Here is a 14,007-nt window from a genome sequence, read left to right as displayed (position 1 = left end):
TTTGGAAAACACAAATAGATCTTTTATTTGTTACTTTTCACCATTTTTTGAGTAAAGTGAAGAAAATACACCTTGTTTTTATACATCTCATTATGAACCACAATCCTAACACTTAATGTGTTAGCAGACCTCTTTAAATGCTCTTCTAATTCATTTAAGTTCAACTAATTTCTAGCCAACAATTCATCAACTCCTGGTCTTCTCAACATCACTCAAATGGATTTCATAGTATTTCTGACTTCTTTTAATCCAGAAATGCTTTTTAAAGTAAGCCACTCTATATTTACAGTGATCTAAAAAAAAGTGTAAATATATTTGTTTTTAATTTAGTTTATTAAATTAAATTAATTTAATCTATTTTTTTTGCCCAAACAAACAACTGCAAAATAGAACTCAGGCTGAGTTTGATCCTCAAAACCAATGATGGAAAAAGAAATCAATTTCTGAAAGTTGTACTCTGACTTCCACATATGTGCTGTTACATGCTTTGACCCTCTGCCACTATGATAAACAAACAAATAGACAGACAAATTAATAAACCATCAGATGTTCTCATTTTTAAAATAAGGTTCTGAGTAATTTTATAATCCTGTCTCCCACAAAAATACTGGCATTTTCTTTATTGTAGAAGCATCAGCCAGCAGATTGTTTTCCCCACCTGTTTTGTTATACTTATTACAGTAACAGGCTTATGTCAATGGGCCTAGTGGTCCAGGCCTAATGTCCTACCTCTTGAGAGGCTAAGGTAGGAGAATAAAAAATGCAGCATTTCCCGAACACTTCAGTGAGACCACATCCTCAAACTTTCTTTTTAAATTTAAGAGACTGAGTCTTTCTTAGTACACTGGTGGTCCTAAGTGAATCCACAGTATTGAGAAAGAAGCAAGAAAGAAAAAAGAAAGAGGCATAAGGAGTGTGAAGAGAGGAAGAAAGGAAGGAAGGAAGGAAGGAAGGAAGGAAGGAAGGAATAGAGAAAGAAAAATGCTTTGTCAGATGAAAATATATGCAAGTGAGAAACGAAGTCTAATGACTTTAACATGGCCATGGAGACCAAATCTGATAAAAGTGAAAAGTGGTCCTTGTTTTCTGGGATAGTGCCTTGGGCAGTAAGAGTTCAGGAATGCCAGCAAAGCACTCAGAAGCAAAAGAGCAATGGTACCCAAACTGAGTAACAGTAGTTAGTACTTCTCAAATAGCATAAATCCGAGCTTTCCAAACACATATGCATGAGTAATCTACACACATTATATACATATATAAACTTATATACACATATATTCATATTTTTCTATTTTAAGCATACATTTAAATAAGATACAAACATGTTTATTGATTTATAATTCGATTTTAAAATCGTTTTATTTATTACTTGAGAATTCTATACATGCATAAGGTGTATTTTGATCATACACACCCCTCAGTCTCCTCCCCTCCACATACCAAACTCTTCCACCACGTATCCCTCCCACCTTCATGTCCCATTTTTGTTTTTCTACAACTCACTGAGCCCAGTTAGTGCTGGCCTTGTGTATGTGGGTACAGTGCTATCCAATGGATCATGCCCAACCTTGCAGGGGCCACATCCTTAGAGAAAACTGATTCTTCCTTCCCCAGCAGCCATCAGTTGCCAATAGCTCCTTAGACCGGGGTAGGGCCTTATGAGCCCCTCCTTTATCCATGCTGAGATGATGACTGGCTTGAGTTTGTGTGTGTCTTGTGCAGATAAAATGGCTTCTGTGAATTTGTGGGTGTAATGGCCCCTTCCTGTCAAGAGGATGGTGTTTTGTATTAGTTTTTTTTTTTTTTTCAACTATGGCTCTTACGATCTTTCTTTCCCACCTTCTTGTGATCCTTGAACCTTGGGGTGAGGGGGTGATGTCAATGTCTCATGTAGGATTGAGCACTTCACAATCACGTCTTCTCTGCACTTGACAGTTGTGAGTCACTGTGTTAACTGCCACCCACTATAAAAATCAGTTCATCTGATGAGAGCCGCAAGCTGCACCACCATCAAGTACTTCTATAGTACAAATCACAATGATCTTTAGTATAAAGTCATTCTACTTAAAAAGTCATTAGCACACTCTGAAGTCAGCATTGTATTTACTATGTGGTATAAACATGAACCCTATAATAATAAATATAGCTCTAAATGGGGCATCTATAGCACGCTCTGTTCCCTGAAGCTCAGGAATCATCATGAAAGAGGGGACAAAAAGAGGCTGAGAGCCACTGTCTGGGGATGTGTGCCATGAGACAGAAGGTCGGGCATGACAACGCCGTCACACGTGTGACCTAATAATAGCTGTGAGTGTATGCATGTCACCTACACAAGAGCAAATCACTCAGAACCTAGCATGGATGAGGGAGGAGCTGAAGGAGTTTTACTCTTATTGGAGGAACTATGGATGACTGGCTGTGGGAGTGGTCAGTTTTCTTCAGGCATGTGGTTCTTAAGGGGCTACCATCCACCAGTAGAGGGCCCACAACCATAAACATACAGCAGCATTAAGTAGACTCAGTTTACAAACCCAGCACATGAACTTGGGAGGGCAAAGTAGTTTGGGGTATAGAGGAGGGACTGGAGGGTAGGGGATGGAAGGTGGCTTTGATCAAGCATATTATATGCACCTATGAAATTCTCAAACAATAAAAGTATAATTAAAATAAATTTATAAGTATCTCTGTGCTGAAGTTTTACACACATTCAAAATCATTTCTGTAAAGATAAATTCATTTCTTCACAATGTGGTAGATCCTGAAATGTCACCCCATGGTTAACAAACTCTACACCCTTCCTTTACTTTTCCATATATAGTTCTATATAGCTTCCTGAGCACTTGAAAGAGTTCTAACTCAGTACATAATATTCACCATGGCCTCCCAAATAAAGGCTTCTCATACTCCAGACACCCCACAACTAGGAATTTAGACTTTGTTCCTTTGGCATCCTGGACCACTACTCTTCTGGCCTTAAAAAGTTGACTGATTCTTCTGAGGTTCACACTTTGGTGCAAGCTGTCTTCTTCACTACCTCAGTGTGGTCACTATGGACCCCAGACTGCAGCTATGATCTATATTATGTGTAGACTTGTGCTTACTTCTTTTTCTTCCCTCAGTGCTGCATTCACTTGAGATAACACGAGCACCTTGGGGTAGATGGCTGACACCTGCATCCCTTATTTCCTTGATCTTCTCATCCAGATATGTGTTTTCCCCAAACATCACTCATGCCCACACCCTGCATTGGTCATGACTGGGAGTTACTCTCTATGAATCACAGCTCTGAACTTCTAACTCTGCTCTTTCATTCGCATCGTCTTGTTCTAGTTCATCAGACTGGCTTTGTTGTTGCTAGTTCATTTATTGTTATATTTTTTTAACCTTTTTTTGATGTGGAGGGTCTCCATTCCAGACTGGCCTGGAACTCACTATTTAGCCTAGGCAAGCTATGGACTGCAATCTTCCTCTTCCAATCTCTTTAGTGGTGTGACTACAAGTATGCACCAGTGGCTCTAATTTTTTTAATTGTCTATATGTATCATCTGTCACACCACATTACACACAAATTTGAATTCTCATGCTGATGTACACTGATCTCTCTCTCTTGTAATCCCTAGGCTCTTTTTTTCTTTTTGAGGTAAGTTTTGGTCTGTAACTCAAGCTGGCCTTGAACTCACGATCCACCTGCTTCCTTAAAGGGATTAAAGGTGTATGCCACCATGACCACTTGAAAATTTTTTTGTTTATTCCTTTATTCTTCTTTCCTCCCCCTCCACCTCTTCCTTCTTAAAGACAAAGTCTCACTCTGTAGCACAGGAAGGTCTTAGACTTGTGGCAAGTTCCTACACTAGCTTCCCTTATAGGACTATAAAGGTGTACCACTGCAAATTCTTGAATATTTTCATTTTATGTGTATGTTTTACACAAGTGTATATTCACCTCATGTATGCAGTGCCCATGGTGGCCAGCAAAGGGTGTCAGAAACCCTGGAGATGGAGTTATAGATGCACGTGAACTGTCATGTGAGTATTGAGTATCAAACTATGGTCCTCTACAAGAACAAGTTCCATTAACCTCTGAGCCATCTCTCTAGCCCCCACTGAAAGTTCCTTAATGACAGCCTCAGCCCTGCTGAATTCTCTTGCCTTTCATCTTCTCCACCATTCACAATGCCTACATTCAAAAGCAAATATCAGCACCTTACCTTTATACAAACTACCTTACAAATGTCAAGGATGCACCTAGTCATCCAAGCTTGCAATGCTTCCTGGTGTCTGTACTTTCCTTTTGTCTGTTTCTACAGTAACTCTACCAGATTCTTCAGCTTCCTTTAGTTTCCAAATCTCATCATCTGTGCTCTCACATTTTACTAATTGAAAAAGGTAAAGTCAAAGGTAAAGATCAGGTCATTCAACTTCCACATTTCAAACCTACAAGCAACATTGATTCTCAAGAATCCATCTATAATCTTCTTAGATCCCCTAATCCACTAGTTTAAATCATATGAAAATGTCAATGTATCACCATTTTCAGCCTGTATGAAAGTGTTATGAATGAACTTAAGAGTTTGTTGTGATCTGTTTGTAAGTGAAATAATATCCTCACTTAGCAAGCTTATTTAATCATTCCCTGGCATCTACTTTTTTTGGGTATCTAAAAGGTCATGCTCCAGATAGTCAGTGTCCTTACTGCCATGTGGCCCAGGTATGCATGTCTCAGAGTATCTCCTGGGCAGCTCCACGCTACAGCCTTGCTTGTCAAGGTATACTCACCTAACACAGGTACTCTTAACTAGAGCCATGCACTACATTTATTAAGTTTATGTTTCTTCAAGACCTAATGGATCATGAAAAACTAGTCAAATTATTTCTTAGAAAAACTTAATCTCAAGTTCCATTTTTCTAATTTTCTCCCATGGTCACTGGTATGGTTATTCCACATTACAACCATATAGAAAAAAGTTTAAATAAATAAGGACATGAAATTTAAGTCATCTGAATTATCGTTACTATTCTAACTTATAAGCAAGTCTTTTGAGCCACAATGACTTTAGTTGAAAAATGAACATAGTGATATTTACCTTATAAACGTCACATAAATATTGGGTGAATCAAGTTCCAGAGAATGTTAAATCTCCTTTTAAACTTTAATTCTATCTAATGAAAATTTCTAATTACTATTATTGTCACGGTGAACTGTGCTTCACCCTTACACCTCATTCTTTGTTTTCCCAAACCTGTTTGGGAAAGGTGGAGCAATCTTGAGTAAAGGACCACTCCCTCCCTTCTCCAGGGTCCAAAGACTAAAGCCAATAGCAAGAAACTGAATACATCATATTAATGTGTCAGACACAGAGAGAAGGAAATTTAATAATAAAGAAAGCTTAAAGACATGCACAAATGCTACTTACATTTAGCTGATGCAACGCAGTCACCCTCCGGCATCAAACATAAGAACTTTCTTTAGACAACAATGTAAATGTTATCATGTCTCTTATACATTTAAAATGATCTAGTGTACTTCCTAGAATTAAGAACTCCTTGCTGTGGCCTCCAGAGCCCCACCTACTTTATCGTCCTCTATGTCTGTGGCACCCTCTAGCCTTTCTGCAAATCAGCCGCATGGCTCCATTTCCTGTAGGAACCCAACAAGCTCACTCCTGTTCATCTCATCGAATTTGCTGTTGTCTACTTCCTTTTTTTGCAATATAATCTGTCCAACTCTTTTTAAAATTACTACCTGAAGTGTTCAGATATCATTATGACATATTAAAGAAAGCATATTTTAGTGAAACCTTTTCGTGTTCCATGTATCTCCTGAGACCCTAACCTTGCTCACCACCATTTAGTACCCTCTCTTGGGATCCTTTCTAGTCTTTTACCTGTTGCTCAGATTGGCGTCTTTCTCTATGTATATGTGTATACATCATAGATGAGGATTCCCATATGAGGAAAAGCATGTGGTTTTTGTCATCCTAAGTTTTATTCACCTCACTTAATATTATACTTTGCAGATCCACTTATTTTATGTTTTTCTGTTGTCTTATTGCTGTAGTTTAAGACTTGGAGCACCATATTGAATTGAAAGAAGTGAAAGTGGGCATCCTTGTCTTGTTCCTGATTTTACAGGAAATGTTCTCAGTTTTTCTTTGTTTAGTATAGTGTTGGATATCAGGTTGCTGCATATAGGCTTTAGTATTCTGAGGTATGCTTTATCTATTTCTAATGTCTCCAAGACTTTTGTTAAGGAATGCTGAACTTTATCAAATACTGCTTTTGTACATGTGGAAATGAATATATGACTTCTGTCCTTTCTTTCTATCATGTATTCCATTTATTGGCTTATGTATGTTGAGGCAACTTTGTATCTCTGTGATGACATTTACCTGGCCATGATGTATGATCTTTTAATCTTTTAATGTGTTCTAAATTCAGTTTGCAAGTATTTTGTTGAGGATTTTTGCATCACTTTTATCAAGAAAATTAGTCTGCTCCCCCCACTTCTCTGTGTGTATGTGTGTATGTCCTTATCTTACTGTTGCTGTCTTTGTCTCTCTGTCTCTGTCTCTCTCTGTCTCTCTCTGTCTCTCTGTCCCTGTCTCTGTCTCTCTCTGTGTGTGTGTGTGTGTGTGTGTGTGTGTGTGTGTGTGTGTGTGTGTGCGCTTGAGTGTGCTTGAGTGTGTTTGAGTGTGTCTGTGTTTGCCTGGTTTTGGTATCAGGGCAATACTGGCCTCATAGCATGTATTTGGCCGTGTTCTTCCCCATTTACTTTTATGAAGCAAATTGAAAAGTATTGGTATTCGACCTTCCTTGAATAGTTGGCAGAACTCAGCAGTGAGTCTCTCTGGTCCTTAGCTTTTCGTTGTGTGGGACTTTATTACAGCGTTTCTTTCAGTGTTTGTAATAGATCTGTTAAATTGTTTGTGTCTTCTGACTTCAGTTTTAGTGTGCAATATCAATTATAAATTCATCTGTTTCCTCAAGGTTTTCTATCTTTTTAATGTTTTCAAAATATTCTCTTATGATAGTCTGAGTTTCATTGGAATTTACTGTAAAATCACCTTTTTCATCTCCAATTTTGTTAATTTGGGTCTTCTTCCTCCAACTTCTTGACAGTTTGTTGGTCTTACTAACATTTTCAGAGAACCAATTCTTTTATTGGTTTTGTGCATTGCTCTTTTATTTATACTTCATTAACTTCTTCCCTATTTTTTGCTATTTTTAAATTTTCTACCAGTGTTGGTATTAGCTTCTTGTTTTAACCAGTTTCCTTAATGCACATCTTAACTCAAAGAGCACTTTGGAAGGAAGGACTCTTTGCTACCCTGTTAAGCACCTGGCTCTGGTCCTCAATCTTTGGTCTCTAGGCACTTATTAATTAATTAGTTGCTTTTTTTTTTTTTTGAGACAAAGCTTATTAGGTTACTTTTTCACATTGATCTCTCCTAGCTCATGAAATGAACTCCATGGCAGTGAGAACCTGTCTGTGTTATTCACACAGTGCTTCATCTTTTGGTAATTATTTGAATTACTCAGCATTTTAAATTATATCTTTCAAATTTTATTTCCAATAAAGGAAAACCCTGATTGATTTTCCCCCAAGCTTCAAATTTTAATTTTTAAATAAAAACTATTCTCCAACTTTGAAAATAAACCCCAACTTCAATGTGTAGGTCAAAATTTGTTAATTCTTTTTTTTTTTCTTTCGAGACAGGGTTTCTCTGTGTTGTTTTGGAGCCTATCCTCAATCTCGCTTTGTAGAACAGGCTGGCCTAGAACTCACAGAGGTCCACCTGGCTCTGCCTTCCAAGTGCTGGGATTAAAGGCGTGAGCCACCACTGCCTGGCTCAATTTGTTAATTCTTAACTGAAAATATTTTAAGAAAGCAGGAAAATGTACCCACCACCACCACCACCATCACCACCAAACAGAGAAACAATAACAAAAACACTGACGCCATATTGGGAGAAATGTTGGGGAAGAAATGTTCTGGTGAGCTGTCCTCAACAGCCTTGATCAATAGCATTCTTGTGCATTTATTTTTTTTTATCTTAATACAGTTTTAATTATCTATCTAACTTAAATACCCTAAAGTTTCTTTCAGAAAATATAAATTTACAAATCCACATAGGGATTTGGAAGGTTATATACCTTGATCTTGATTTCTCCCCCTTGAACTTTTATCTACTAAAACATCATTTATTTTTATCATTTTATCGTGACATGAGTCAACCTTCCAATTATGAAACATTTCTTTTTATTTGAAAAATGTGGGGCTATGAAAGCAAGGCACATAGCTTGTTGTGACAGGAAAGGTTAAAAAAACATCTCATTTAATCTTTAATCTAATATTTAGTGTGTGTGTCTGTATCAACAATGTTATGAGCATTACTGTATCTGTTAGTCCAGCTAGAATCATCCTAACCACGAAAGCCACCAAAACTGTAAATAAGAACCTTACTATTACACAGTTTTTGCATAGTTTTCCTTTAGAATTATTTTCTTTTTTCATAGTCAAGGAAGTAAAACTTCTGAGTAGATAATTTATTCATGTTTATTTTCCACATTCCTGTGTGCATTTTTTTCTACCAGTAATTCTTTTTCCATGACATTCATTACATAATGACTACTTTGATTCTTGTGTAATTTCTGCTGGTGATTTCCATATCACAAATTTGAAACCCATTTTATTTGATGGAAGAACCTACAGGATAATCAGGGCTTTGCTGACTTCTCTAACTGCTTTCCAAACTTGTAATAATCTGTATCCACAGTGTCACTCAGACTCCAGTGTCCTAGATATCAGTGTCTCCCTCTATTTCCTTCTGTTGCAGCACATACCCCTGCCTGCCTCGATGGCTCACTTCACTCCTTCTGTGTGCAGATTGCCTATGTATGCTTTCTTATCTGCTTTAAAAAAGACAAATGCCCTGGCCTGGTGAAGAACAGTAATCAAATAACTCAAACTCCAGAGTCTTTGCCAGGTTTCAGTTGCTGCTCTACAAGCTCTTACACTTGCAATAAGCACTCACTTTGTCTTTGTGATAAACCCACCAGGGAGTATTATTATTTTACTAGTGAAGAAAGCACCACACACAGAAACATTAATGCTTGTGTAAAGGGCAGCAAGAAGACAACCAGGTTAAAAATACAAGTGTGCTAACTGCACAACCTACATTTGAAACCATGATGCCTAGCTCCTCCTTCAAACCCTTTCAGATCTTATGGCCACTGCTGTGGAGGAAAGAAATCCTTCACTCTTTCTTTACATCACTGAGTGACACTATTTTGTGAAGTAACGCATTTGATAAGCTTTGGGAGAAAGAATAGACAATAGTAGTAGATCCATATTGGAGAGAAAGGATCTGAAAACGAAAATGACCCTTGGTAAAAGACTGTGATGTTGAAAAACATGACGAATGTGGGTTTTTTGGTTGTTTGTTTTCTGGGGTTTTTGTTTGTTTGTTTGTTTGGTTGGTTTTTTTTTTTTTTTTTTTTTTTTTTTTAGTTTTTTGAGACAGGGTTTCTCCATGTAGTTTTGGTGCCTGTCCTGGATCTCGCTCTGTAGGTCAGGCTGGCCTCAAACTCACAGAGATCTGCCTGGCTCTGCCTCCTGAGTACTGGGATTAAAGGCGTGCGCCACCACTGCCTGTCAGAATGTGGGTTTTTTGCTGTTTCTTTTTTCTTTTTTTTTAATGTTTGTTTGTTTTCCATTCTGTTGGGGCTTAGTTTAAGGAATACCTGCCTATTGGACTGTCTAGAAAACTAGATACTTCAGGTTTAAATGGAAGCAGGGAGGGACTAAAATGAGGAGAGTATTCAAATACTTCGAATATTCATGAAGGATTTTCTACACTGACATGATGAATGGGTAGCTTTTGTCACTGATGGGTCATGATGACATTAGTACCACAAGGATGAGGTCTCATAGCTTTCCTTTTGGTGGCACGCCAGAGGTATCTTTAAAGCTTGATGTTCCTCCATTACAATGAACCTGTTTAGTCATCTCACTGGGATAGGCTAACCAAAATGAAATGTTTTGAGTTGCAGGGATGAGGGGAGGGGAAGTGGGAAGCCAAGAAAGAGAGAAGAGAGAATTGTCATTCAGTGATATTTTTAATAATAAATTGGTCATTTTTACTTAGAATATAGATAGTGCTCTATTTTATGTCTCCTCTTTCCAAGGATGAAGAAATTTGCTCCCTGTAAAACCCTGATTTTTGATTTTCTAATGATTTATTGCTTCATGACACATTCGTTCATTTAGTAAATCAGCATTTACCAATTAGCTATGAAGGACAAGTTTCTACCTGTCTAGAACAGCCCTTGTAATTATGTTAAAATAAGGTTAGTACAAAACCAAAATGAAGAGTTGTATTATTTACAGCAAATCAAAGGAATAAATATTTTGGAATGAGATTGCATGGTGAAGAGAACAAACGCTTTCCCACTTAAGACACATACATGAAATGATAACAGAATCACAGTGGTGTCTCTGAGGCTAAGGGCCTGGGAGTAGAGTCATTTAACAACTAACCATATCCTTTTGAACACACACACACACACACACACACACACACACACACACATATTTCTGTGACACAACAAGCTCTTTATAAAAGTGTTTTCTATTGCTAACCCAGAGAGATCGTGGGTCCTTCTCTTTTAAGCTTTGAAGACATTTTTAACTATTCCAGAGTCCAAAAAAGATGCACTAACTTTTGTGTAAAATTCCTTCAGAGCTGCAAAAATGGTTCAGGTGAAAAAACAAACAAACAAAATGCTTTCTCTGTGCAAACGTGAGGCTTGAAGTCCAGATCCTTGACACTTTGTCAATGTCAGGCATAGTGGCTTGCCAATAAGTCAATGCGAATGCCAGGCAGGCACAGTCGCTCACCTATAATGACAGTGCTAGGTAGGCAAAAGGGCTCACCCAGGATTCAATACATGAGAAGTGAATATTCTCCTAGGTTCTCTTTTGTATTGCAGAGGCATCACCATTCTCACATTGCTGCCCACAGTAGCCATTCAGCTAATCTCTTCAATTTGTTAACTGGTACCACTTTCTGACTCTCCATGACCTGGAACACATCCTCTGTTCAAGGCCAGTTTTTACAGAACAAGAACCAACATGGTAAACGTCCAGAATTGTGTTCCTGTACAGTTTCTCCATGCATTAGATCACCCTGGACAACTCACGTCAGTGTTATCTAGTCCCAACTCCATAATTGCTCAGATTTTATCTTCACACTGCAGAACCTGACACTGGGATGGGAAAATATGTTAACATGACATCGTGTTTCCACAGTGCTTCCCAAATTACCAGTCATTTCATGTGCTCTTTGCTGTGTTTGCAAACCACTGATACTATTAGTATAATAGCCGTATTTAAGCTTATGTTTTAACTTTATTTTTACAGTATTTTTCTAATATTTCATTAAATATGTTCAAATGTTACCAAATACGATATAAGCTAATTATGAACTCCAGAGAGAAATCATTTGAATGTCAAAAATATTTGTCTCCGAGTCCTCCTTGTTTTTAATAGGCATATTTCTCTCAAAAGGCCAGGGATCCTGGGTAGAAGAAAATGTTCCTGGAAACCATGGATGGTTGCTCTTATCATCACAGCTGTTTTGTTGGCTTTGGCAATAATCATCGGTCTTCTTGTTTACTTTTTAGCGTATGGTAAGAAAGACCCACTTTATTGTATTACTTTGGAAATTTGAAGACTGACTATATATATATATATATATATATATATATATATATATATATATATATTTCTAAATCTTAGCATTTTCTCCAATTAGAGAATAAAATTTTCATTTGCATAAATTTGAGCAATAGTAATCTTTAATGTAAAAAATTAATTCTAATATTCAAAACCTGATGCTATTCATATAATATCATCTTTTGAATAGCACAAGAAGTTCACATGATATGCTGTTTACTGTGTGATGAAATATATGCTAACAGCAAAAAATTATTGTAGTAGAATATTTAACTTTGCTGTCAACTTACTTTATTGTCATTAATTGTTTACATTTTTGAATTGTCACCTACTGTGAAATACTACCTATAATAGTTAGTAATTGTGTCAGGATACAACAAATAACCATGGTGGCTATGAAGATATATTATTGTAAACTGGTTAGGGGGAGATACTAGCTACAGATATTGGATATTTAATTTTCTGAAGTGTACTGATTATATGACTGTCAGTCCGTTTAGTGTTGCTGTAATAAAATGCTTTATAAAATAGGATACTTTATTAATAACAGTAGCTTCAGATGATGGACAGTGATGCAGGCTAGTTTGAATGACTGCAACAGACTCCATCAAGACATGGTAGACAGTATTATCAGAGGAGTGCATCTCAGGGTTGAGCAGTTTCTGAAAAAGAGGTCACATGGAAAGACAGGACATGAGAGACAAGGAAGAGCATGACTTTCATAAGAATTAATTATCTGTGAGGACTAACCCACTCCGTAAAACCAATACTAATCTCTGGACAATCATGATAGTCAGCTCCTCCTCTCCCCACCATACTGTTCAGTACTATTACATGGAGGACCGATCTTCCAGCATAAAAATCATCAGAGAAAAAGTATAAATCCTCCACTTCTTTTGGCCAAAGGGATTAGCAGAAATTATCCATCTCTGTTCTGCCTTTCAGATCAGAAGACTTATTACTACCAGGCCTCCTTCCTGATTCCCAGCATTAAATATAGCTCAGATTTGTCCGTTGAACAGTCAAGACTTCGGACAACCCTGAAAGAAAAACTCAGCAATGAGGTAAATATATGATTTGCTGCTATCATCATTGCTTCCCTGGAAGTATGTAAGGTGGCGGGCAATAAGAGAAAACACCTGATATCAACTTCTGACCTCAACACAAATCCATGCATACATATACAAGCATCTACATACATCATGCACATACACACACCACAGGCAAGCAAAAATAATGTAGAGAACATTGTATGTTTGTAAATGATACAATGCAAGTCAGACTGAGCCTCTGGTGTGGAGTTTATGGAATAACTCACAGTACTAGTTGCAGATAGAGTAAACATTCCCCTAAAAGTAAATATGAAAACCAGTAACTAAATTGAATTTTGTATATTTCCTGTATAATATGTAAATGAGAATAATAATTTGTACATGTACATGGATGTATACATACCCAAAGCATACCAGGTTCTTTATATAACAACTTGAAGTGGTTTCAATGCTTTTTATAGTAGATTTTCTAAATGTTTTATAAGTATATATAGTTTTATACTATAAATTATATATGTATAAATAAAACTGTTTCCATGAAAAAAATCCTTCTAAATAAGCTAAAAGGAAACATTTGGTCATTTGTTAGTAAAAAGGAAGCATTTTACTAACTGCTGTTGATCTCCTGAAATACATCTCCCTAGTCTGTCGACTATAACATCACATGACATTTCATTGAAGAGGATTTCATAGATTAAATGAAATGAGTAAACAGCATTAATCTTACACAGCTCCTTTCACAATTTGGCAGCACTACTGAGGTTGGTGCAATGCTCAGACTCAACTTGGTCAAGGTTAGCTTGACCGAGTCAGTTTGATGAGTCAATGATAGTAAATGGGCTTCCAAGAACCACCGTCCTGCTGCCCTTGCTCCTGCTTTGTTAAGAAATAACTTGATCTAGGATAATTTACCACTGATAAAGTATTCCATATAGTAAAGCCAAAATGGCACACTGTGGCATTCATAGACGTAATTTATTCTAAGTAAATATTCTGTGCATTTCTCTTGATAAGTAATCATTTTTGGGGAAGTGACCGAGTATGCATCATCCTCCCAACTCCACTCTCTGAAGGATCAAAACTTCTCCTAAAACTGTTTTACAAAAACCTAAAAATTGATCTGGCCATCACACTCAGAGACTAACATAACTCAGTTTCAAGGCATTGGATGTCAAGTGGATGATGAGTCCACACATGGCAGCCTTACACAGTCTCTGGG

The 14,007-nt window shown here is 37.1% G+C and overlaps 1 protein-coding gene across 1 annotated transcript in view; it reads left to right on the top strand.

Annotated features, from left to right (window-relative positions):
- LOC114689298 (transmembrane protease serine 11G) overlaps window positions 1-14,007 on the top strand; it is a 28,543-nt gene that overhangs the window by 2,499 nt on the left and 12,037 nt on the right. Inside the window, exons 2-3 of the mRNA XM_037209127.1 lie at window positions 11,569-11,690; window positions 12,682-12,800. Of these exons, the coding sequence (XP_037065022.1) occupies window positions 11,569-11,690; window positions 12,682-12,800 (241 nt within the window). The remainder of the gene's footprint in view (window positions 1-11,568; window positions 11,691-12,681; window positions 12,801-14,007) is intronic.

Source organism: Peromyscus leucopus, chromosome 10 (assembly GCF_004664715.2).
Source record: "Peromyscus leucopus breed LL Stock chromosome 10, UCI_PerLeu_2.1, whole genome shotgun sequence".
Classification (NCBI taxonomy): Eukaryota; Metazoa; Chordata; class Mammalia; order Rodentia; family Cricetidae; genus Peromyscus; species Peromyscus leucopus.
This window is presented reverse-complemented; position numbering and strand designations above follow the sequence as displayed.